At 45.0% G+C, this 26,220-nt stretch overlaps 2 protein-coding genes across 4 annotated transcripts in view; both read left to right on the top strand.

Annotated features, from left to right (window-relative positions):
- LOC142391520 (uncharacterized) overlaps positions 1 to 26,220 on the top strand; it is a 47,353-nt gene that overhangs the window by 2,906 nt on the left and 18,227 nt on the right. The window contains exons 1-6 of one of the 3 annotated variants that reach the window (XM_075477348.1): positions 23,091 to 23,175; positions 24,162 to 24,269; positions 24,354 to 24,446; positions 24,528 to 24,668; positions 24,747 to 24,863; positions 26,068 to 26,187. In XM_075477348.1, the coding sequence (XP_075333463.1) occupies positions 24,202 to 24,269; positions 24,354 to 24,446; positions 24,528 to 24,668; positions 24,747 to 24,863; positions 26,068 to 26,187 (539 nt within the window). In that variant the 5' untranslated portion in view covers positions 23,091 to 23,175; positions 24,162 to 24,201. Of the gene's footprint in view, positions 1 to 23,090; positions 23,176 to 24,158; positions 24,270 to 24,353; positions 24,447 to 24,527; positions 24,669 to 24,746; positions 24,864 to 26,067; positions 26,188 to 26,220 lie in introns of those variants that run through there. The other 2 variants (XM_075477346.1, XM_075477347.1) reach the window with 2 other exon arrangements.
- On the top strand, positions 11,325 to 17,609 carry LOC142391171 (neoverrucotoxin subunit beta-like). The gene is made up of 5 exons (XM_075476948.1): positions 11,325 to 11,385; positions 13,249 to 13,453; positions 13,777 to 13,938; positions 15,435 to 15,481; positions 15,608 to 17,609. The coding sequence occupies exons 1-5, from the start codon at positions 11,325 to 11,327 to the stop codon at positions 16,132 to 16,134; spliced, it is 1,002 nt and encodes a 333-aa protein (XP_075333063.1). The 3' UTR covers positions 16,135 to 17,609.

Genomic DNA, 26,220 nt, shown 5'->3' with positions numbered 1-26,220 from the left:
TTTCCCATCAGGATCAACCAGGGACCTGAACCTGAACCTGAACCTGAACCTGAACCTGAACCTGAACCTGAACCCAGCTGCGTGTCCTTTAAGAGCGACCGGTCGAAGAGTCTCATCATTGATTTCCGTCCTGATGTTCCATCAGCCCAGCAGTGAGTAGCTGTCAGTATTCAGTGGAGGCTGCATCATGTTTCAGATGATAACCAGTTTCCAGCTGAATTACTTGAGACTTGGATCAGTTGTTGATGTCTCTGATGAGACTAATTAGCTGCATCATGTGTGTGATGTGATGTTTTAGTTCAGTCCTGCAGCTCTTTATTAAAACAAAGGGAGAATATTGCTGAATATCTGTCCACTGATGTGGATTCTTCACAGGATGCTGATTATGCAGTGAACAGGGCGGCTGATGCAGAAATATTCCCTTCTCACATGTTGTGTTTAATGACGTCAGTTTAAAACCAGCTTCTGAAGCAACAAGAACAAAATGACCAAACCAACCCAGTGATGTTTATAGATATATAATATATATTTAGTGTTTATAATTGTATAAACATTTTTATTGCTGCTACTGGATGCTTGAATTTCCTTCGGGATCGATAAAGTATCTGTCTAGCTATCTATCTAATATAATTTTTAAAGGGCTAGAAAAATAAGCGTTATAATTCCAGGTCATTCCAGCGTTATACTACCCTGTTAGGCTTGCAACTGGGGCTGGGGAGCTGGAACCCTTGAAAAAGAACTGTTTTGCAGCTTCTCGCGTACGCTGGCACTCTGTAACTCCAGTTATTCGTTCATTTTGCGATGTGGTGAAGCCTTACTCTGTGAAATACAGACACCACAAATGACACAAGCATCATCTCTAAGCCTGACAATCTCATCCGTCCTGTCAAAATCATCAGGCCTGAAGTGCTCACTGCAGAGCTTTGACGGCTCAGTCCCAACAAAACTCTCCCGTCTTATAGCAACTTCTCTTTGCCTCCTGAAGCCTGTATCACTGGGAAACCTTCAAAATATGAAGAAGAAACAAAAAACAGCAGGAGACAATGAGAGAGAGTACCAGTCCCCGCTGTAATAACGTTACACGTAAGTAACGTTAGTTAGGATGACATAATATTATATATAGTAAAATAACCAAAGTTGCTGTTTAATCTTACTTGTGAAAGGTAATCCCACGCCATCTGGTATCAATTCTGCGCCGGTTATTGCCACCGTAAACTGCACAAAATAAGAACATATTTGCTCACTCTCCGTCGACTCCAATTGATTCCGGTGCGAGCCCAGAGTGAGGAGACCCATCCAATATGGCGGCGACGCTGTTACGTTCCAGCACGCCATGAGGCGTCTACGTATATTACGTCTATGTACAGCACCTGTGTCCACAGGGAAGCTGTGCAGGAAGCAGCTGAGGGTCGCTGGTGATTGGTCTGAATCTGAGGGTTAAAAGCTTCAGAGTGTGTGTGTTTATCAGCATTGAGCTCTGTGAGATCACAGAGCTGCCACCAGGGGGAGCTGTAACATTGTTCCACAGCAGCCACACTGACTCTCTGACAGGCCGTCTCACTGCAGACTCAAACACTATCACTGATACTTTAGTTTGAAGAAAACAAGTGTTTTTCTGTCAGGATCCATCAGAGACCCGGACCTGGACCTGGACCTGGACCTGGACCTGGACCTGGACCTGGACCTGGACCCAGCTGTGTGTCCTTTAAGAGTGACCGGTCGATGGATATTCGTAATGACTTCAAATCAGCCCAACATCCGTCCCCTCAGAGGTGAGCTGAGTGTAAATGCTGTAACAGAGTAAAATGAGTCAGTTTGAACAGTTTTTACTCCAACGTGTTTAATGTGAGCTCAGCTCTGCTTCACATCCATTTCTATGTTCATATGTGAAGCGGTGTGTGTTGGATGTTCTATTTCATTCTTCCTGACCGCCAGAGGGCGGTGCTTTCAGCACTGGATATCTCCATCTCACATATGTGCAGGTCGAGTTATTATACCAACAAAGTCACCTGTGACCTTGGGATGAGGTAGGGTGCACGCCCCAGTATAAGACCCCCACGTCATCAGGCAATCTGTTCCTTCTATCTTCTCGCAATTGAGGAAAACTCAACTGGATGGCAGGTCAAATTTGGCTCGCCGCTGGTAGTCTTGTATCCTGAGTGTTGGTGCTTCGGCTGTTCGTCCACCAGAGACTGCGGCAAGCCGCTTAATCTTTCAAGTGTGTCTGTTCTTTCGGGCGAACGGCGGTGATCTCGCCATTACGATTCGTACTGAATTACTGCAGACAGTCAAGTTGCTTGATTATTAGCAGATGATGAGAGCCAGAGGCTCGCCGGGCTTGTATTTGTTTTGAACGGGGGTGTTTTCGTCACGTTATATTACAGCTACGTTGCTCGACTCTCTGCTTTCGGTGGGTTGCAGCGGCAGTAAGCACGCCATTGACATCTTACTTTAAATTGTCGGGCAGTGTGGAGTGCACTGACTCGTTGAAATAAATAAATAAAATAAATGTGTTCTAGAGGAACGCTCCGGTGCGGACGCGTTTGATCCTTATTTTTGTGTGGGTGTGCGGCACAGTGTCTCCGCTGTGACTGTCTTACACTGTTTATGGGCTAATTTACTGCATTATTCTTTCGTTTTTTGTTAACTGTCCCACTTGATGACATGTTGAGCTCGCATGTCTGTAACTCTTGTATGGCCCCCCTCCAACCTGAGGATGGCCACGATCAGTTGGCCTGTCTCAGGGTTGAGCACCTGAGGACAAGTTTATCTGACAACCCATGTATGAACTGTGGGTTTATGCCACTGTCTGTCAGAAGGGCTACACTGGCAGAGGTGGAAGGGGATACTGCGCTGCTATCCGCTAGCGGGAGCGCAGACCCGGCAGCACCTAGGGGACGAAGACGCAGACGATTGGCTAAGTGTTTCCCCAACTGCAGAGCAGGCAGTCATAAGCCCCTTTCACACTGCGACCCGCTACCTTAGCGGGTCCAAATTGCACCTTCGACCCGCGTCGAGCAATGTGAACGCTTGGCGTGTCAGGGTGACCCGTGTCGCCTGAAGCCGAGTTCAGGGGGAGTTGCCTAGTGGCAGAGCGTCACACGAAACACAGAAAATGCTGGGCGTGTACAATGACGTTGGCACAAGCCATGCGTCAGAGGTAGGGTTAAATACACCTGTCTGCATCAAATTTTTCAAACAAACGATGGCGGAACACCTTGAGAACTCGTTTTTGCAATGCAGTTCAAGGAAATGTTACTTTACGGTGTGTCTTGCTGTGTGGGAAACCGCGCTCTCCCATCTTTCTCGCCAGCCCTTCCAGCAGAGGTCCATCTTTCACCGTCCCCGACATGTGGCGGTAAATAACGTCCTCTGCTCGGGGGCTGAGGAGCTCGCGGACCTCCTTGTCTCCCCAGTTGGCCATATTAAAAAATGTCTCGAACTTGATGTAGGCTAAAACAGAGTAAAACTTGTCCTCACCTGTCGCTGTTGTTCTGAATCAGCTGTCCATTCTGTCTTTTAAACTCCTCACGTCACGCCCACGTCCGACCCGCGTCGATTGCGTACACATCAAACTCGGCTCGGCAAAAAGACTAGGGTCCGACGCGGGTCGAAAGGCGAGTCGAGTTGACGCGGCAGCCCGGGTCGGCAGTGTGAACGCAACAGCGGACACGCTAAATTCGCGAATTAAACGCGGGTTATTCGGCAGTGTGAAAGGGGCTAGAGACACTGCTTGTATCCTTGGACATGTGAACCGGCTGGACCTCACAGTCAATTACTCCAAGAGCAGCCTGACACCCAGACAGAAGGTAGATTACCTCGGCATGAGTCTCGACTCATTGTCGATGAGAGGCCTCTTTCTCATAAATGTGCTCGAGCTCAGGGCAAAATATCTCGCAACATTTTCTTCCTGTATTTAGGGGGCGGCGTGTTCTCGTCTGCTCAGACAGCACCTCAGCAGTGCATCACATAAATAATCAGGGTGGCACCAGGTCCAAGCAGGGGCTGCAGGTGTCACAGCAGCTCCTAACGTGGGCATTTCCCCACATCTTGAGCCTCGGGGCCGTACACCTTCCAGATGTACAGAACAGTGTGGCGGATGTTCTCTCCCACCAAGGGCTGCCACAGGGCGACTGGAGACTCCACCCAGAAGTGGTGGAGATGATTTGGAGCCGATATAGAAGAGCAGTGGTGGATGTTTTTGCCTCAGAAACATCCACACATTGTCCCCTTTGGTACTCACTGATGGGGGGGGGGGACCAGCCCTCTGGGACAGGATGCCTTGGCTCATGTTTGGCCACCCCGCCTTCTTTTCTGCCTTTCCTCCAATTCCGCTCATCCGTATGATGCTGGAAAGAGTGCGACAGAAGGGCCACAGACTGCTACTGGGGGCCCCCAACTGGCCAGGGCGGCCATGGTTTCCAGTGCTGCTGAAACTACTCCAGAGGGCACCATGGCGCCTCCCAAGGAGACTGGACCTCCTCTCTCAGCTGGGGGGACGCATATGGTATCCGAATCCGGATCGTATTCAGCTTTGGGTCTGGCCATTGGGAGCCAGGACCCACTCCTGGCATCCTGCGACCAGTCGCTGATCCACATGGTGTTAAGTTCCAGTGGTCCCTCCACTAGGTCACTCTATGCTAATCGGTGGAAGCTTTTCTCTCAGTGGTGCCAGACACAGGGTGAGGTGCCGGAGAACTGCTCGGTGGCCATCATTCTACGTTTCCTGCAGTCATTATTGGACACAGGCAGATGTGCATCAACCTTAAAGGTACAGTATATGCGGCGGCCATTTCGGCAGAACATGCCAGAGTGAACAACCAGACAGTGGGATCACACTATCTGGTTTGTCGATTCTTGAGGGGCGCACTGAGAGGTAGGCCGTCAAGGGACACTGTGGTACCATTATAGGACTTGACCTTGGTTTTGAGGTCAGTGTGTCGGCCTCCATTCTAACCCATAAGAGAGGCAGAACTCAGGTGACTGTCTGCAAAGACGGCATTTCTGCGGGCAATCACATCAGCAAAGCGAGTGGGTGAACTCCACGCCCTGCCGGTGAGCCAGATGTGTATGCGTTGGTATCCGGATGGGTCGGGGGTTACTCTCCTACCCAATCCCTCCTTCCTGCCAAAGAGGGTGCCTCCCTCACATGTGAACCGAGCAATTGAGTTGGCCGCATTCAGTCCACCAAGCTCGTCACAGCAGGGAACAGGGCTGTCAGAGCAGCTCAAGGCGTATGTGGGGGCTACAGCCATTTTTCGTAAATCGGACAAACTGTTTATTTGCTATGGGGGCTGTAGGAAAGGTCAACCTCTGTCAAAACGGAGACTTTCAAAGTGGATTGTCAATGTGATTTTACATGCTTATAGGTCGCAGAGCCTACCTGCTCCTAGTAACGTGCGGTGCCATTACTGTTCATGCTGTATGTTACAGAGGCTCTGTAACAGAGGCTCTGTAACATACAGACGCCTGTACGTCACATGTGCAGCCACTTCTATACAGCACCTGTGTCCACAGGGAAGCTGTGCAGCAAGCAGCTGAGGGTCGCTGGTGATTGGTCTGAATCTGAGGGTTAAAAGCTTCAGAGTGTGTGTGTTTATCAGCATTGAGCTCTGTAAGATCACAGAGCTGCCACCAGGGGGAGCTGTAACATTGTTCCACAGCAGCCACACTGACTCTCTGACAGGCCGTCTCACTGCAGACTCAAACACTATCACTGATACTTTAGTTTGAAGAAAACAAGTGTTTTTCTGTCAGGATCCATCAGAGACCTGGACCTGGACCTGGACCCAGCTGTGTGTCCTTAAAGAGTGACCGGTCGATGGATATTCGTAATGACTTCAAATCAGCCCAACATCCATCCCCTAAGAGGTGAGCTGAGTGTAAATGCTGTAACAGAGTAAAATGAGTCAGTTTGAACAGTTTTTACTCCAACATGTGTTTAATGTGAGCTCAGCTCTGCTTCACATCCATTTCTGTGTTCATATGTGAAGCGGTGTGTGTTGGATGTTTCCCACCAACACAGCAGTCAGAGAGGAAAGAATGATGTTGGAGGTGTTTCTGAGTGTCTGCAGGACAGCAGCTGGTCCAGCAGGGGGCGCCTTTCTGAGTTTTTTACTCCACAGTCAGTGTTTTAGTGGAAAGTTTCCATCAGTTAGGAGTGAACAACAAAAAAGCTCATTCAGCCTAAAGCTAGGCTGCATTCATGTTTTTTACTGTGATATTTTCTGTCTAGAAGCCGTTTAAAGTGTCGCTCTCACAGCCACCAGGCTCCATTGAGAAAAACACTCATTCTACCTCCCATAATGCTGGAGCTGCTGCCTTTACCTGATGGTCTGTGTTACTGTCACCCATCAGCAGAAAACCTGATCAACACACGTCCCTTCTACTACTGTCCCCTCTGAGGTTCATCTGTTTCCAACAGAGCCTGGTGGCTGTGGCTGGCTAACAGTGGAAATATTCAGCTTTTTACAAGAGAAATACCCTCTGCTGCACAGATCTGATCTGTTGTTCATGTTTAAATGTTCCTGACACTTGTTCTTCATCAGGAGGAGGCTGGAAAATCCTGAGCCCCACGAGAACAAACGTCTTATATCCGGCAAACGTAAACGCAGCTGTGTCAAACAAAGGTGAGTTTTTTTAAAATCATATCAAAAGAACAAAGTGCATTCTTTAATATCAGAAGCATATGAAAGGAAAAAGCTTAGGTATGTAGAGTTTGGGGCAGAAGCAGAGCAGTGAGGATGGAAGGTTAGAATCTGTCCAGTGGAAGTAGGATGTAGAGGATTTGTTGCAAAGTCTGTTGTCTCATTGTTGAGGGAGCTGGGTGTAAGTGGACAGAATGTGAGGAAAATAGTGAAGGAAGTGTCAGATGAGGCAGTAAAGTCCAGTCAGTGGATTTGGATTAGAAGAAGCAATAGCAGCTGGGGGCCCAGCAGGGGGAGCACTTAGGGAAAACAGACTCTTGGAAGAAGCAAAGAAGAAATTCAGGATGTATTTAAGTGGAGGGTGTGGCCCATGTGAGCCTTTTGAAACCAGGCGGCCATTTTAGGTGAGTTGGCCAGTATGGCTTTGTTTTTGCTGCCATTTTTAGTGACTGTAGGACTGTTTAGGTAAGTTTGTCTGCTGAATCTGCTCGTGTGTCTTGACCCGCTATACTTTCATTACCCCCTACCCAAACCAGGGTTTGAATTCCATTCCTACTTATCTTACCTCTTCTATTTCTACGCCCTACCCGAACCAAAAAGATGATTGTTGTGGTGTGAGGAGCAGTGATGGCTGGCATTAGGGGGGTGACTCTGGGACGCCAGTGGTCACTGTCTAGCCTCCTGGAGGTGTTGTGGGCCCAACTAGACGAAACACTGATGAAAGGAGGTTCCCACCTGATGACCCCAATGACATGTTGGTCAGCACTGCTCACTGATCTATATTATAGAGATTATTCACTGAGTCTGGTCCATTTTTAACATTCTGGTTGTCCTACATTTATTTCTCATTCTTGAACCTGCCCTGGTTGGTAAAATGGTCGATTGAAAAGTGTTTGCTATATCCACGGTCTTCTGCTAACTCTTGCTGGCAGGAACTTCCCCTCAGGGGGGCCGGTGCTGCTGGATGGAGGAGGACAGACAGATTTATTTAGAATTAAAAAGCTGAACGTCTGAACCACATGGAGCTGATGGAGGTGTGATGTGTTCCAGGTTCAGCAGAGGAACAGTCAGCAGGGTGCTGGTTAGCTGCTTAAAGCTTTGACCAGTTCAGATCAGTGAGCAACAGAACTAAAGTTTGTCCTGAGAGGCTGAAATGAAACTGGGTAAACAGACAGGAACTCTGCTTCTTCCAGTTAACTGAACACAGCTTTGGAAGCTGCAATGAAAGTTTGTCTCCCGTCTTTGGGAAACAATCATCAGGTGATGTTGAACAGTCATGGTCTGAGGCCTTCACACTGGGAGCTGCCCAGTACAACCAGTCTGATCCCAGCACACACTGGCTCTGGCTGCCTTGCTCCAGGGCACTTCAGCAGGGAGGGAAAGCTTTCTGAAGGGGTTGGTGAGAGCTGCTGGGACCCAACCAAAGTGAGCTGAAAGCTCCAAGCAGCTGCAGACTGAGCTGTTGGTTCTCAGTGGGATCAGCAGGACCAGTAAAGCTTTCCCACTACAGGGAGTCCTCTGACCCACTGCTCACACCCACACATCCCTTCATGGAGCTTCAGCTTGTGTTGCTCTCTGTGTGGACAGACACAAAGTGAGCTCATTCTTCATGATTCCTCCACAGAGTGGACCAGCAGAGCTCAGAGGGTCCCAGTGGTCCGTCTGCCCAGCAGCATCAAACACAGCTGGACTCCATATTTATGGTCTGTACATGTACAACAACTACTTTCCCATCTGTTCTGCTCACAGCCATCTCCATGCTGCACTCTGTAGACCAGCGGGTTATCAGTGTGTCCAACATGGATCTGATGTTTGGCTCCATGGTTTCAGTCTGATGGGCTCATTCATATAGTTTTCTGTTCCAGCTGCTGGAGGACAACATGCTCACTTTTGTGAAGGAGGAGCTGAAGAAGATGCAGAAGGCTCTGAGTCCAGATTACCCAGAATGCTTAGAGAGTCAGAGGGAGGGTGAGGATGAAGAGCAGAGGAGCAGCAGAGAGGCATTAGTGAAGATCACAGTTCACTTCCTGAGGAGAATGAAGCAGGAGGAGCTGGCTGACCGTCTGCAGAGCAGTAAGAGGATTTCTCTAAAGGTTTAACCTGCTGGATAAATGACACATTTACTGATGTCTCAGCACACAGAGCAGCAGATGTTCAGATACTCATTCTGTACAGGGTTGAAATGTCTGTTTACTGATGTTATTTCTTGTCTTCATTCAGATCTTTGTGGAGGTAAAGTTAAATGTGCTCTGAAGAAGAAGTTCCAGTGTGTGTTTGAGGGGATTCCTAAAGCAGGAAAGCCAACCCTTCTGAATCAGATCTACACAGAGCTCTACATCACAGAGGGAGGGAGCGGAGAGGTCAATGATGAACATGAGGTCAGACAGATTGAAGCAGCATCCAGGAAAGCAGGCAGAGCAGAAACATCCATCAGACAAGAAGACATCTTTAAAGGCCCACCTGGAAGAGATGAACCAATCAGAACAGTGCTGACAAAGGGAGTGGCTGGCATTGGGAAAACAGTCTTAACACAGAAGTTCACTCTGGACTGGGCTGAAGGCAAAGCCAACCAGGACATCCACTTCATGTTTCCATTCACTTTCAGAGAGCTGAATGTGCTGAGAGAGAGAAAGTTCAGCTTGGTGGAACTTGTTCATCACTTCTTTACTGAGACCAAAGCAGCAGGAATCTGCAGCTTTGAACAGTTCCAGGTTGTGTTCATCTTTGACGGTCTGGATGAGTGTCGACTTCCTCTGGACTTCCACAGCAAGGAGCCCCTGACTGATGCTACAGAGCCCACCTCAGTGGATGTGCTGCTGACAAACCTCATCAGGGGGGAGCTGCTTCCCTCTGCTCGCCTCTGGATAACCACACGACCCGCAGCAGCCAATCAGATCCCTGCTGGCTGTGTTGGCATGGTGACAGAGGTCAGAGGGTTCACTGACCCACAGAAGGAGGAGTACTTCAGGAAGAGGTTCAGAGATGAGGAGCAGGCCAGCAGGATCATCTCCCACATCCAGACATCCCGAAGCCTGCACATCATGTGCCACATCCCGGTCTTCTGCTGGATCACTGCTACAGTTCTGGAGGATGTGTTGGACACCAGAGAGGGAGCAGAGCTGCCCAGCACCCTGACTGAGATGTACATCCACTTCCTGGTGGTTCAGGCCAAAGTGAAGAAGCTCAAGTATGAAGGAGGAGCTGAGACAGATCCACACTGGAGTCCAGAGTGCAAGAAGATGATTGAGTCTCTGGGAAAACTGGCTTTTGAGCAGCTGCAGAAAGGAAACCTGATCTTCTATGAATCAGACCTGACAGAGTGTGGCATCGATATCTCAGCAGCCTCAGTGTACTCAGGAGTGTTCACACAGATCTTTAGAGAGGAGAGAGGGCTGTACCAGGAGAAGGTGTTCTGCTTCATCCATCTGAGTGTTCAGGAGTTTCTGGCTGCTCTTCATGTGCATCTGACCTTCATCAACTCTGGACTCAACCTGATGAGAGAAGATGAAGAATCCAAAAGGCCTAAAGTACTTGATCTGAATGATCTGAATCTATGCGCTGTGAACAAGGCCTTAGAGAGTCCAAATGGACACCTGGACCTGTTCCTCCGCTTCCTCCTGGGTCTTTCCCTGCAGACCAATCAGAGGCTCCTACGAGGCCTGCTGACACAGACAGGAAGTAGCTCACAGACCAATCAGAGAACAGTCCGTTACATCAAGGATAAGATCAGTTGGGATGAGGATCTGTCTGCAGAGAGAAGCATCAATCTGTTCCACTGTCTGAATGAACTGAATGATCGTTCTCTGGTGGAGCGGATCCAACAGGCCCTGAGTTCTGGAACTCTCTCCACAGATTATCTGTTACCTTCTCAGTGGTCAGCTCTGGTCTTCATCTTACTGTCATCAGGAAAACATCTGGATGTGTTTGACCTGAATAAATACGATCCTTCAGAGGAAGTTCTTCTGAGGCTGCTGCCAGTGGTCAAAGTCTCCAACAAAGCTGTGTGAGTACAGATATAGAGGGATGTGTATGAATATCCTGCTGCTGTTTCTATAGGAGAGAAAGTCCCAGATTCCTACTTCTCTCATTATTTCCTCCTCAGGCTGAGCAGCTGTACCCTCTCAGATGAAGGATGTGCAGCTCTGTCCTCAGCTCTCAGCTCCCAGTCCTCCAGCCTGACACAACTGGACCTGAGTATCTACGGCTCAGGAGTGAAGCAGCTGTTTGATGGACTGCAGAGTCCTCACTGTAAGCTGGAAGCTCTCAGGTCAGGTTTCTCTGCTGTTTCAGCTTCATACAGTCTCTGTGATGCAATAATCTGAAAACATCTTCACATCTGTTTTAAATCCACAAAGTAAAACGTCTCCAGATCTGTGTCCCTTTCCTCTGATCTAGTCTGCGCAGCGCAGCACACACACATGAACTCTGGTGGAACATTTATTTATATTCTGGTAGAGTTACAGGAAATGATTCAGTATATCTGTTGTAGTTTTCTCAAAGCGTGTCATTTCCATCCACAAACACGTGTTTAACATCATGAAGACAAAGATGTGCAGAAATGTGAAAATATACATCAGATACGTGCAGAGAGATTTTCTGTTTGTGGATCCCTTTGTTCATGTTAAACATGTGAAATCTGGAGAAAACCCCTTGTTTCCATCAGATAACAGGAGAAGTATGATAAAGTGGAACATCCAGCTGATTTCAGCTCGGACTGTTGGAGGATCCAAACTGAACTGTGAGTCGGGCTGTTGGTGTGTCGTCTGTTTTACTGCAGTTATCAGAACAGACACCATCACTTTGGAGGCAAAGATGAGAGGCTGAACAGGTCCTGCTCCTCTGCTCCATCCAGCAGCTGCTTGGTCATGTGATCAGTCATGTGACCAACATCTTCTCTTTCTCTGTTTCAGAAAAAAGCCAAAAAAGCCTTCAGAGAGCAGAAAAAGCTTTTGGTGACATTCAGGAAGTTGTTTTCTGTTCCCATGAAGCTTTTCAGAGTCGCCTCTTTAAAACATGATGTGATCAAAGATTAGGACATAAATGAACAAGTTCTCATGAAAAGCTGCTTTGATTTGTTAACATAATGAGATAATTAACGACCGATCGAGGATCAGCCATCTTTATTGGTCACCTGCAGCTGAACGCCGGCAGTGAAATGTACACTGCAACCAGCTCAGCTGTGCAAGGCAGCAAAATAAGAATAAAACAGGGTGAGATGAATCTGACAGGAAGGAAAATATACAAGTAAATCCAGGTCCGATCCAGGTTTGGATTTGAGTGCCTTGGAGGAGAGGGTGGCTGGCCTGATCGGAGCTACGTCTTTTTTCCTTGAATAACAGAATGTGCAGGCTGGTGGGATCTCTGGGTACGGGGTCCTCTGGATGTACATCTGGAAATGGCACTCCATTTTTTTGGAGAATGTATGGAGAACCCCGCATGCAATAATAATATTGCATACGTTTTCGGGCGTATATAGAAGGGTTCCCCCGCAGCCGAGAGACAGATCCACCTGCCCTTTAGGTGCCCTAACCTCTCCACAGTGCGCAGTGTTAAAGCGCCTCTCCTGTTCGGTGTGAGGGTGCGCGGTTGAATAATGAGCCATCACTCTTCCAATTACAGAGTTGTACTTGTTTAATTTATTTAATTTGCGTTTATGTTTATATTTATGTTGAAGTCAAATAAAACATGGGCCTTCTTTGAAGTGATAAGTCTGTAATTTTAACCAAGGGATTTGTTGCGACTCATAAGGCACGCGCTGCTGTGTATGTATGCTATTGCAGTCACCGCAAGTCAAAATGGAAAAGTGCGTACACGCCCTCAGACCTGTCGTGGCGATTTCATCTTTCCTGCGCTCACGATGGATTTGATAAATGCCAACCTTTGCGCAGAAAAGAACGTACACACGACCTACGCACGTTTTTCGTCTTACGCAAGTTTGATAAATGAGGGCCAGAGACTCCTCAGTAGAAGTTACAGAGATATTGTGGCTGCAGAGCAGCTTCACATCATTATTGTCCCTTATGTGACTGTTCTTATTAAATGTGACTGAATGTGAGACTGTTTAACATCTTCTCCTCAGGCTGAGCGTCTGTAACCTCTCAGATGAAGGATGTGCAGCTCTGTCCTCAGCTCTCAGCTCCCAGTCCTCCAGCCTGACACAACTGGACCTGAGTAACAACAACCTGCAGCAGGATTCAGGAGTGAAGCTGCTGTCTGGCCTGCAGAGTCCAACCTGTGGGCTGGAAACTCTCAGGTGAGGCTGTTTTCATGCTGGAGCAGAGTGCTGATAAATGTTAGCCTTTGTTCCCGGTGGGCAGCTCTGAAGTCAGCCCCACCATCAGTCTGATGGGATCAGTTCCTCAGCTGTGTTCCCCATGAAAGCCTCTGCTGTTTGAATCAGATTCTGAGACTGTCTCTGATGAGCTGCAGCTCCAGGGTGGAAAGGCTCAGCCACCGTGTGGACTCCTTGTTTCACTCATGATGCGTCTCTGAGCATAAAAACCACCGCACGGACACGATCACAGGCTTCTAACCCTGATGTTCCCTCTAAGTGGGCTTTCAGTCCACAGTCAGCATTAGAGCTGACTGATTCTGATCCCAGCTGTTCTTTTTCTCTGTAACTGTCTCCTCAGGCTGAGCGTCTGTAACCTCTCAGATGAAGGATGTGCAGCTGTGTCCTCAGCTCTCAGCTCCCAGTCCTCCAGCCTGACACAACTGGACCTGAGTAACAACAACCTGCAGGATTCAGGGGTGAAGCAGGTGTCTGCTGGCCTGAAGAGTCCAAACTGCAGACTGGAAACTCTCAGGTAACAGAACACCTGTGGATGCTCTTTGTGTGATTGTTCCAGCAGCTTTAGGCCTCTGACACCACAGGAACTCAGCTTCTTCTTCACTGCTGCTCTCACTGTGGTGCAGAGCATATTTCTATCTGAACAGGACTCAGTGGGGAGTGGCTGCATGTGTTCGGGGCTAAAATGGGAGCAGAAATCAGGTCCATCCACGTGCGTGTAGTATGATTGTGACTCAGATTTCTGAAGACACAGAGTCAGTAATGTGAGACAGTTGCAGACATTCAGCTTGAGCTTCAGAGCAGTTCTCTCAGAGTTTCTGTTGTTGTGTGTGTCTGCAGCCTGTCAGGCTGTCTGATCACAGAGGAAGGCTGTGCTTCTCTGGCTGAAGCTGTGACCTCCAACCCCTCCCATCTGAGAGAGCTGGACCTGAGCTACAACCATCCAGGAGCCTCAGGAGAGAAGCTGCTGAGGGCTGCACTGAAGGATCCACACACACTCAGGTATGGAGAGGCCTGCTGCAGCCTCACAGTGTCTGACAGAGGAGGCAGAGCTGGGAACATGTTCTCTGTCCTGCACTCAGCCCTGTGCTTCTGCTTCCTGCTGAGTGTTACATGAACAATCACACATGTAGGAGCCTGTTTCCTTTGCTCACAGCACCAACGCTGGTTGGACATGAACAGAAGATATTTGTGGAGGTCTCCAAGGAGAACATCTGCAGGAACAGCAGTGAGAAGTGTCTGTTGGTCCTCTGACCCTGGATCAGACGCACAGATGGGTCCAGGACATGTTAGCCTAGCTTAGCACAAAGATTTCTAGAACCATGTTGGGCGTACATCTGGAAATGCGTACATGTGGGTTAGACCTGCGTCCTGAGAGAGGATCTGGATGTTTGGCTGCCCTGAAACCTTCTGAGAGGAGGAGTCAGCAGAAACAATGTGACCATCAGGAGAGACCATGATGTCAGAGACTGAAGAGATTTCAGCTCAGTGTTTAAAGCTCATATTTGGCTTCAGAAATGAGAGAAAAATCAAAGTGAAAATTCTTCCAAAGTTGAAGAGTTGAATTCAGAGACAGAAACTTCATCATCTCCATCATCTGACTGCAGAAAACATTTAGTTTGAACTTGTTTTTTATTGGGTTTTCAGCGCCGACGTTCAGTTTCTACACTTTTCTCTATCCAGCTGGAGATGATAATTACACACATTATATCCAAATTAAGATCAAAAGCAAACAAGAGACCAACAGAACAAATATCCACTCCCAATGAAATGCATGAAACATCCATCCATCCACCTTCTCCACCCGCTGAATCCGTCGGTCGGGTCGCGGGGGGGCCGGAGCCCCTCCCAGCGGGGCCAGAGGCGGGGTTCACCCTGGACAGGTCGCCATCCATCACAGGGCCACATTAAATGTGTTAAATCAAATATACACATTCAGACATTCACATGTACAAGCCCACACAGAAATAAGTGCTGAGGAAAGCAGCACTGAAACATTGTGAGGCTCTGTGTGGATGATGGGAAACAGGTGGCAGAGCAGGAAGGCTAAGCAGTCTCATTGTGTTCATAAAGAGCCGACAGGACTCCAGCGGTTAGTAAAGATGGACTTTAGGAGCCTTCATAGATCTGTAATGTGCTCCATCTGATGGAGGCCCCAAACCTTCTGGATCCAGATGTTATATGAAGGGGGGGTTCAGCCATCTAATAGTTCTGCAGCTCAGTGCTGCTGTGAGTAATATATGTACAGATGTTTCTCTGGCCTCCCATTCAGCCCTTTAGGCATCACTCCTAATAGAGCCACAGCAGCATCCCGAGGTACAGAGCATCAGATACCTCTCCCCAGAGTGTCTTTACTTTGGGACATAAGCAGAATATATGGGTATGACTGGCAGCATGTGCTCCACCGTTCCTCCAGCATCAGCTGGAATGGGACCGGCTCATTCTAGATGCTATTTCTGGAGTCCTGAAACATGTGACAGTTATTTTCCTGCTTTCAGGGTGGAGCCTGCTGGAGAACGATGGCTGACACCAGGGCTGAGGAAGTGTGAGTGTGTTCTTCATCTGATTCATGACATCCAGCCATCGTCACACTGTCACATCACTCATTGATCAAAGTGAACAGATGATGGATCAATAACTGCAGCTGGACTGTGTTTGTTCTCTCCATCAGATTCCTGCCAACTCACAATCGACACAAACACAGTGAACAGGAAACTGAAACTGTCTGACAATAACAGGAAGGTGACATGTGTGGAGGAGGTTCAGTCATATCCTGATCATCCAGACAGGTTTGATGGCCGGTGGCCTCAGCTGCTGTGTAGAAATGTTCTGACTGGTCGCTGTTACTGGGAGGTCGAGTGGAGAGGAGGAGGAGTTTATATATCAGTGAGTTCCAGAGGAATCAGCAGGAGAGGAGACAGTGAGTTTGGAGGGAATGATCAGTCCTGGATTCTGAGCTGTTCTGATGGAGGTGAATACTCTGTCTGGCACAATAACAGAAGAACAGACATTTCCTCCTCCTCTGTCTGTAACAGAGCAGCAGTGTATGTGGACCGTCCTGCTGGCACTCTGTCCTTCTACAGAGTCTCCTCTGACACACTGATCCACCTCCACACCTTCAGCACCACATTCACTGAAGAACCTCTGCATCCTGGATTTGGGTTCATGTCATCTGTTTCCTGGTTGTCTCTGTGCTGAGTACACAGAGTGTCCTCCTGTCAGAGAATCCCTGCTGAACAGATAGTTCAGGCTGTTCATGTCTGTCTCTTTCACTCAGAAACACCTTTTCAGATTCATGGACTCAGTCAGTTTCTGTTTGAAACTCTTCTAAATGATTCCTTGGAAACTTCTTCCTCTTCCGGTCCTTTAAAGATGGAAGCTGCCATTCTTCCAGGATGTTGTTTTTCTGTGTGTTTCCAGTCAAAGCTTCACACTGAGTATCAGCAGGTTGTGTTTCTCTGCAGCTCACTTCCACTGAGCCCATTCAGCTGATGTCAGCTGCAGTTAGTTTGCTGCACATGTGACAAACTGTGACATCAGAGAGGAATCACTGAGCTGCAATCAGCCCAGATGGATTCCAACCTGCTGACAGATGTTCACTGATTCTGCTCCAATGAGCAGAGGTCTGGTGAGCAGCCGGGGTTCATCCTGATGTTTCTCACATTCACTTCCTGTTAGATGATGAAAGGACACCAGGACTGGAGCTGGTTCCTGATGGCAGAATGTTGCTGTTGAACGCTCACAAAGAGGATCAATATCTTGACCATTCCAACTCCAAATTTACATCAAATAAAGTTAGATGATTTGGACCTAGTAAGTGAAAACTGTAACAATACATTTTTAAGACAGTATTCAGTGAACACCTTATATCCAGGTATAGCAAGAAGCTCATTCATTCTTAGAGATTATAACAAATCTGAAAAATCAACTATTCACACAAAATACTTAAAATTCCCCCAAAATGTAAAGAAGTTCATTTCAAAAATATAAACAACATCTATCCCTCAAAGGAATTTTTAAAAAGAAGATTTAAATTTGTTGTAGAAAACTGTTATAATTGCAAAACAAATCTGGAAACAACATATTTTATGAATGTGAGACTGTCCAAAATCTGTGGAAATCTCTCCGTGATTTATCATCGTCCAGTTCCAGAAACACGGATTTCTGCTCTTTTCAAAACATCCAAGTAGGCGTAATCCTCAAAGATAGAATAACAGAGTTCTTGGTAAATAACCTCATCATCATCACTAAATATTATATTCACAAGTGTCGATATGCCAAATCCCCACCTTCATGGCTTGCATTAAAAAATGATATATCCTCGTTCCAAAAATGTCTGCAACATGTAAATAATCCCCATGCAGATAAATGATACACACTCATAGCAAATCTTAACCTGTCCTAACCCCCTGTAACTGTTTAGAATGGACTTACCTTTTCTTTTCTGCTTGTTTTTTTATTATTTATTATCCCCTTTTTTATCTTGTGCATTTAAGATCTTTCAATATTTATTTTTCTATAAGAGATAGCCCACACTACAATCATTTATTTTCTTTCAATTTTTACTATATGAGGAGGTGTGAATATGTGAAGTTAAAAAAACACAAACTGTTTACTTTTGAGTATGTCATCGTTCTGTCTATGTGACATGTTCAAATAAATAAATAAATAAACTTTGTGAGTTTGAATGTTTTACTGACAGCATTGTTGTCCCGTTGTGTCTGAAATGGAGGGAAATCTGTTCCAAAGTCATTTTGTTCATATGATGAAGGCAGCCAGCTGCAGTCTGCAGATTCAGTCTTTATGCTGTGAGCAGGGCGTTTCTGCCCTCTAGTGGCCACAGATGGTATCTACAGAAAAGGTAAAGCTGGAGATGTTACAAATGACTGACACTTCCGGTGAGACCTTTCACAATAAAACGCTGTTAACGCTATGCTGCACCTCACAGACGTAATATAAAGCTGTTTGATCTGTTAAAGGATAAGACCGGTTTTTTGACATTGGGCCCTTGATTTCACATTATAACATGATGTTCTACTCACCCCTGCTTGTTGTTGGTCATTTGGAGCTGTTCCGAAGATATTCGAGAGGCGTCTGGCTGCTCTCTTGAGATATTCGGCCATGAAACGGTTTCCTATGGGCAACATTATACAGGCACAAACAGTGGCGGTTGGTCAATAGAGGGCGCTAGAGCGCCGCCCCTCCTGTGAATCAACCATAACAAATATGAAATTAATTATACATTTGTACATTGCGTTTTTACTCGTGCAGTGGTGTGATAGACTCTGCTGTAGGCTACATGCCACAGCCAGCAACCATTAAATGCTTTCGACAAGCTAGGCTTCAGTGGCGGCTGGTGATTCAATTTGTTGGGGGGGCGCAGTTGCGCGTGACGGGTCAAATAGCACCTCACAATCAGAACACAACACACAAATTCTAAAAACCACCTAAACTAGACCATTGTTCAAGTATTAATACAATTAGAGAGATACTTTGGATATTGTTGACCTTAAATAAAGAGTTTTGGGACAGAATAGATAAAGAAATATAGGCTACTGTAATTAGAATAGACCACATGTTACACCATCTAAACACCAGTCAACTAGATAATTGTTAAACTATCAATACAGTTAGAGACAGACATTGGGTTGATCAAAAATAAGAGTTTTGGGGCAGAATAGATTCAGAAAGTAGGCTACTTTAATGAAAATAGACCATATGTTATACCATAACCACAACATAATAGTAGGGAGGGATGATGGTTCTGAATTTCCTATTCTATTGCAAAATGTACAAATATTCAGGAAAAACAAAGACCACATTAAAAGGTAGGTGTGTCTAATGTTTTGAGGACTAATATAGAAGACTGGATCAATTCTGATGTTTTTAAATGTGCTATATAAATAAAGCTGACTTGACTTGACTGCACTGAAAAATGGACAACAACTAATTTCTACATCAGAGACTCACCTCTGCAGCAATCCTACTGTCTGTGGTCTTCTTCCCCGAGAGCCCGGCGCTTCCTCGGATGCTTGCTTGATGGACGTGATTGATTCGATGAATTGTCCAATCACGTTAAGATTAAAAATAAGGAAAACTCTGCCATTGGTCTGGGCGCACAGAGCTGCGAACTAGAATAAAATTTTCATGCGCCAATGAAAAGCTGCCTCTGCTTGTTCGCGGTAAAAAAGTTTGCTAGCTCTCTTAGACTCCAGTGTTACCGGCGACCACCTGGAGGAGGGCTTTATATCCAATAGCAAATAGCAAGCCTAGCTTAAAGTCGAAAGCATTTAATGGTTGCTGGCAGTGGCATGTAGCCTACAGCAGAGTCTATCACACCACTGCACGAGTAAAAACGCAATGTACAAATGTATAATTAATTTTATATTTGTTATGGTTGATTCACAGGAGGGGCGGCGCTCTAGCGCCCTCTATTGACCAACCGCCACTGCTAGGCTTGCTATTTGCTATTGGATATAAAGCCCTCCTCCAGGTGGTCGCCGGTAACACTGGAGTCTATGAGAGCTAGCAAACTTTTTTACCGCGAACAAGCAGAGGCAGCTTTTCATTGGCGCATGAAAAATTTATTCTAGTTCGCATCTCTGTGCGCCCAGACCAATGGCAGAGTTTTCCTTATTTTTAATCTTAACGTGATTGGACAATTCATCGAATCAATCACATCCATCAAGCGAGCATCCGAGGAAGCGCCGGGCTCTCGGGGAAGAAGACCACAGACAGTAGGATTGCTGCAGAGGTGAGTCTCTGATGTAGAAATTAGTTGTTGTCCATTTTTCAGTGCAGTCAAGTCAAGTCAGCTTTATTTATATAGCACATTTAAAAACATCAGAATTGATCCAGTCTTCTATATTAGTCCTCAAAACATTAGACACACCTACCTTTTAATGTGGTCTTTGTTTTTCCTGAATATTTGTACATTTTGCAATAGAATAGGAAATTCAGAACCATCATCCCTCCCTACTATTATGTTGTGGTTATGGTATCACATATGGTCTATTTTCATTAAAGTAGCCTACTTTCTGAATCTATTCTGCCCCAAAACTCTTCATTTTTGATCAACCCAATGTCTGTCTCTAACTGTATTGATAGTTTAACAATTATCTAGTTGACTGGTGTTTAGATGGTGTAACATGTGGTCTATTCTAATTACAGTAGCCTATATTTCTTTATCTATTCTGTCCCAAAACTCTTTATTTAAGGTCAACAATATCCAAAGTATCTCTCTAATTGTATTAATACTTGAACAATGGTCTAGTTTAGGTGGTTTTTAGAATTTGTGTGTTGTGTTCTGATTGTGAGGTGCTATTTGAATAAATTGAATCACCAGCCGCCACTGGGCACAAACTATGCTGTTTATAATTTATTAATTACTCTACACTAGCACTGATAACGTGGAGGTGCGTCGCTTACTTAAAAAAATCCGGGTTACTGTAATTTTGAATTTTTGTCGTAAAGTGGGTGTTACTGACGTCATCGTCGTGCTACTGCCACAGACAGCCCACAGACCTGCTGCCTATTTATTCATTCGGCTAAAATTCAAAATTAGTAGTGGAGGAGTGGAGGAGACTGAGTCATCTCCCTGAAATGAGTTTTTGGAACTTGGGATGTCTGATATTAACAACAACAACATATTATATTATTTGTATTATTTTATGATATATAATCTTAAATACAAAAAGGTACAAAAAGATACCACATGTAGCTTACAAAATGCCATGTCAATGGATATTAGAAGCTATTTAAGTTATTAAATTTAGCATATAGCTCAAAACAATAAAACTAATCCACAGTCGGGACTTCTTGTTGTGTTGCAAACACAAACTGGACCAGGTTGCCTTTGGGTGAAATTAGCTGCATAACATGATGCCTCAATTCTAATTCTTGTTCAGCAAAACTAAAAATCAAATACAGTCGTGGCTAACAGCAACATATTAGCAAGAGGCTAACAGATAGCCTATAGCCTACGTAGCTCATAGAAATCTGCATCCCTTAATCTTCTGCCCGTTTCTCCTCTTCTCCTCTTCTTCTCTTTCTAAACTGGGCACCTGATGGCTTCTTTGGTCTTTCACCATGATGATGATCCATGATGACTCCACATTTTTACCTTTGCTTTTCCCATTAACGCCGTCTGTTCACCTGTCAATCAACCGGAGTCACGGGACCTAAACACATTCACGTAGATGACCGACAGATTTGTTATTTTTTTATTTTTCACATAACCCAGTTAATTACATATTTATATGGGTCTATGTTGATGTTAGGAATGAAATACAGTTTATTTGGATTGGAGGCAGTTTGTGTTGTGTGGCCTGGGATCAGATTTTTTTTTTTTGAGGGCGCTCGTGCCCCCTCACATAGAGTGCGCCCTGGGCAGTCGCCCACATTGTCCATAGCAAAAACCGGCCCTGTGTTACAGCACCATTACAAAGCACAGTTTGGACCAAAGAGCTCCAAACAGGTCAAGGACAAAGTTCTGGGGAACTACAGATTAGGTTAGGGTCATTGGGTTATATAGTAAGATGAGGGTTGATCTACTTCTGTAGACAACAAAGTGTATGCTATATTCTACATGTTTTTTTTTATGAATTTTTATGTTGTAGAGTTGTGAAGTTATTTTATCAATGGAGAAATTGAGCAGCCTTGCTATGTTGTCTACAGTAGTAGATCAACCCTCATCTTACTTTGAAGCTCCCAGAAGTGACGTCGACGCAGCTTTAGCTGCAGAAAAGCTATCAGGCTTGTGTTGATAATGACCCCAGGTTGAATCTACTCCGGAGTATCACTTTAACTGGTTTGGATATGAACTGTTATTTTTTGTTTGATTATTGCATCTTGTGCATGGAAAGCTCCATTAGATTAAATGGTCCATGGACTGTGGTTTGGGTTTACTTTATGGTTTTAGTTGGTATATCTCTGCCTTCGTTTTTTGTCTTTGTCGTTTTATTTTCTTTGACCTCAGCTGCCCTTTTGTTGGATAAGTTTTGTTTTGTGACAACTGCCTAAGGACTTATGTTTTTAATCAGTTTTAATTAAAAGTTTTCAATCCTTTCACCTGCCTGCCTCGTCTGTGTCTACATTTGAGTTCAATACCTGCTATTCCACATGATATGTTCATATTGATACATGAAATATATGTTTCTATGGTTTGCGTAGGCATGCTAATGTAAGATAAAGAGCCAAATTAAAGTGCTGCTGCTGTGTCTGTTAATGTGAGTGCAGCAGGTCAGACCTGTGCTGAAAACGATACACTAGCAGGTGCCAACAAGTCCATAAATAGGCCATTACCCCTAAAAAAGTAGCTACATATAGTCCATTAACCTTTCCTCTGTCGGTAACAGAGCAGCAGTGTATGTGGACCGTCCTGCTGGCACTCTGTCCTTCTACAGAGTCTCCTCTGACACACTGATCCACCTCCACACCTTCAGCACCACATTCACTGAAGAACCTCTGCATCCTGGATTTGGGTTCTGGTCCTGGTCACCTGGTTCCTGGCCTTTTTTTTTTAGGCCTAAAATACAGTTACAGAGAATTGCACTACTTAATGGCCAGATTTTCCTTTGGTTCTTTTAACCCAAGTTTACATTTGTGCGTCTTAATTTTGCACTTGAATTTTATATTCAATATTTATGTTTTTATTTCTATGCATCATATGGCAAGCTGCAATCTATTGAGTTCAAATAAATATAGAATGTTCTAAATTACTGTATATAGTGTTTTTTTCAATCAGTTAATATCAATATAAATATAATTATATTAATATAAACATATTTGATGTTAAAGATCTTATAGAACGTAACAGCATTATAGAACATAAAAATAACACCACAGTTTGTTTGCTGAGTAACTAATTACTTTTACAATGTGGTAACTGAGTTACTAACTCAATTACTTTTTGGGAACAGTAACTGTAACTAATTACTTTTTAAAAGTAGCTTGACCAGCACTGGATAGTGAGAGTAAGATTGATGAAGTTTATTCATTTTAAAACGAATCAGAATGTTAAAACAAGGTTACAAGCTGCTGTTAAACTCAGATTTAAATGAAGTCGGATCCTGTTGCTGCCCGTCCCTCCTACCTGTCCTGCCCCCCCCCCCCCCCCCCCCCCCCCTCCTACCTGTCCTGCCCCCATCAGGGGTGGAGCTCTGACTGATTCCAGGAAGCAGCTCACCTGTGTCTGTGGAGCGGAGCCTCGTTTTCTTCAACACTTGGCTTGAACAAACTGTGAGTTTGAACCTTGTCTTCAGTAACCTTCCTGTGTGTTTCTGCTCTGTAATGTTTGGGGAACATGTTCACTTTATTATTCAGGTCCAGTTTGATCACTCGAACAACTTTGAAGAAAAATCTGCATGATTATCATTTACATTGTTGTTGATTAGAAACATATTGTTTATTGTTTTATTGCCAAAATAAATCACATTATGTTTTAATTTGTGGGGATAACTGCGGTTTCTTCCACTGAAGTCAGACACAGAAACTCTCTGCTGTTTTTCTCTTAAAGACTAAAGGGAACACCCTGGATGGAGGTGTGGCTTTCTCATTGTGTAACTCAGTGAGTCTGACAGGTTTTTCAAGGTTATTAAATTCCATCACCTTGATCATAACCCACCTCCATGTTCCACCACAGTCGGTACTCGTCAGGCCAGTTTTTCCTTGTTTCTCCGTGTTCAGTTTCCCGTCTTCACTGTATAAAAATGTCTCTTTATCCCACAAACAAACTTAAATTCCAGCATGTTTTACATCTGCTTTATTGTGTCGCTGAATTAGAGCTGCAACAACACGTCATTTATCTGGAGATTAGCTGAAAATTATTGTTTTTCTTGTGACCTTTTCAAGTATCTTAGAGAGGTTTTTTTCTACTTTTCTTTTGAAAATCTGTTGAAAACATCACCTGAAAAACAGGTTTTAGTGGCGTCTCTGATATAAGTTTCTCTGAATGAAGAGTCAAATTACTGGAACTGGAGTTTTGAAAAGTTTTCTGGTTAATTTTGACCTTTTATTGCATGTATTCATTTATAATATCTGTTTTATTCTATAGCATCACTTTGCTGAGAAACTCAATTAATGAAAATAATGATTAAACTGAAACTGATGTGGAACAGAGAATCTGAGCCAATCAGAGAAGGAGCAGCTGATATTTTTACATCAACGATGGAGAGGAGGATGTGAGCTGCTGTGCAGATGAATGATGTGTGTTTCCTCTGCAGAAGAAGGTAGAAAGTGTGTGTGAGCTGATGTGAGTTCAGCAGCATGGATCAGAGTGAGGACACTGAAACCTCTCTGTGTGGGGAACATGAGAGCCAGAGCAAAGCTCAGAGGTGAGGTGACCATCTCTAACTGTCCATGACTCTCCTCCATGTCCCAGCTCAGCGCTCACATCACCAAACCACCTTTATTCACAGGAAGGGACAGAGACCTGGACCCAGGAGGGGGTCCTCACAGAGCGAACTGCAGAAGGATCTCCCACTTTTCAGCTTACAGGCCTCCAAAGCAGAGTAAGTTAACATCAGGTCATTGATTTAGAGGTTATTAAGTATATCATGCATGCAGGCTGAAAAGCATTTTTTTCCCATCAGTTTCCACCAGAGACCAGAACCAGAACCTGAACCTGAACCTGAACCTGAACCTGAACCTGAACCCAGCTGTGTGTCCTTTAAGAGCGACAAGTCAAAGGAAGATTTTCTTGATTTCAAAAGAATCTTTTCATCTGACAAAAAGTAAAATACATGATTAAGATATTTAACTTAAAATGCATTCAGCTTTGACATCATTGAGCTGTAATGTTTTTCTATCAGGATCCACCAGACACTGGAACCAGAACCAGAACCTGAACCCAGCTGTGTGTCCTTTAAGAGCGACTGGTCAAAGGATTTCATCATTGATTTCCGTCCTGATGTTCCATCAGCCCAGCAGTGAGTAGCTGTCAGTATTCAGTGGAGGCTGCATCATGTTTCAGATGATAACCAGTTTCCAGCTGAATTACTTGAGACTTGGATCAGTTGTTGATGTCTCTGATGAGACTAATTCGCTGCATCATGTGTGTGATGTGATGTTTGAGTTCAGTCCTGCAGCTCTTTATTAAAACAAAGGGAGAATATAGCTGAATATCTGTCCACTGATGTGGCTTCTTCACAGGATGCTGATTATGCAGTGAACAGGGCGGCTGATGCAGAAATATTCCCTTCTCACACGTTGTGTTTAATGACGTCAGTTTAAAACCAGCTTCTGAAGCAACAAGAACAAAATAACCAAACCAGCCCAGTGATGTTTATAGATATATAATATATATTTAGTGTTTATAATTGTATAAACATTTTTATTGTTTTATTATGTCTGCTACTGGATGCTTGAATTTCCTTCGGGATCAATAAAGTATCTATCTGATATAATATTGTACATATATACTGTACCAGCTCAGTACATTTTTTTTTAAAGGCTTAGAAAAATAAGCGTTATAATTCCAGGTCATTCCAGCGTTATACTACCCTGTTAGGCTTACAACTGGGGCTGGGGAGCTGGAACCCTTGAAAAAGAACTGTTTTGCACAGCTTCTCGCGTACGCTGGCACTATGTAACTCCAGTTATTCGTTCATTTTGCGATGTGGTGCAGCCTTACTTTGTGAAATACAGACACCACAAATGACACAAGCATCATCTCTAAGCCTGACAATCTCTGGTATCAATTCTGCGCCGGTTATTGCAACCGTAAACTGCACAAAATACGAACATATTTGCTCACTCTCCGTCGACTCCAATTGATTCTGGTGCGAGCCCAGAGTGAGGAGACCCAGCCAATATGGCGGCGACGCTGTTACGTTCCAGCACGCCATGAGGCGTCTACGTATATTAGTCTATGTACAGCACCTGTGTCCACAGGGAAGCTGTGCAGCAAGCAGCTGAGGGTCGCTGGTGATTGGTCTGAATCTGAGGGTTAAAAGCTTCAGAGTGTGTGTGTTTATCAGCATTGAGCTCTGTAAGATCACAGAGCCGCCACCAGGGGGAGCTGTAACATTGTGCCACAGCAGCCACACTGACTCTCTGACAGGCCGTCTCACTGCAGACTCAAACACTATCACTGATACTTTAGTTTGAAGAAAACAAGTGTTTTTCTGTCAGGATCCATCAGAGACCTGGACCTGGACCTGGACCTGGACCCAGCTGTGTGTCCTTTAAGAGTGACCGGTCGATGGATATTCGTAATGACTTCAAATCAGCCCAGCATCCGTCCCCTCAGAGGTGAGCTGAATGTAAACGCTGTAACAGAGTAAA

This window comes from Odontesthes bonariensis, chromosome 11 (assembly GCF_027942865.1).
Source record: "Odontesthes bonariensis isolate fOdoBon6 chromosome 11, fOdoBon6.hap1, whole genome shotgun sequence".
NCBI classification, from domain to species: Eukaryota; Metazoa; Chordata; class Actinopteri; order Atheriniformes; family Atherinopsidae; genus Odontesthes; species Odontesthes bonariensis.
This window is presented reverse-complemented; position numbering and strand designations above follow the sequence as displayed.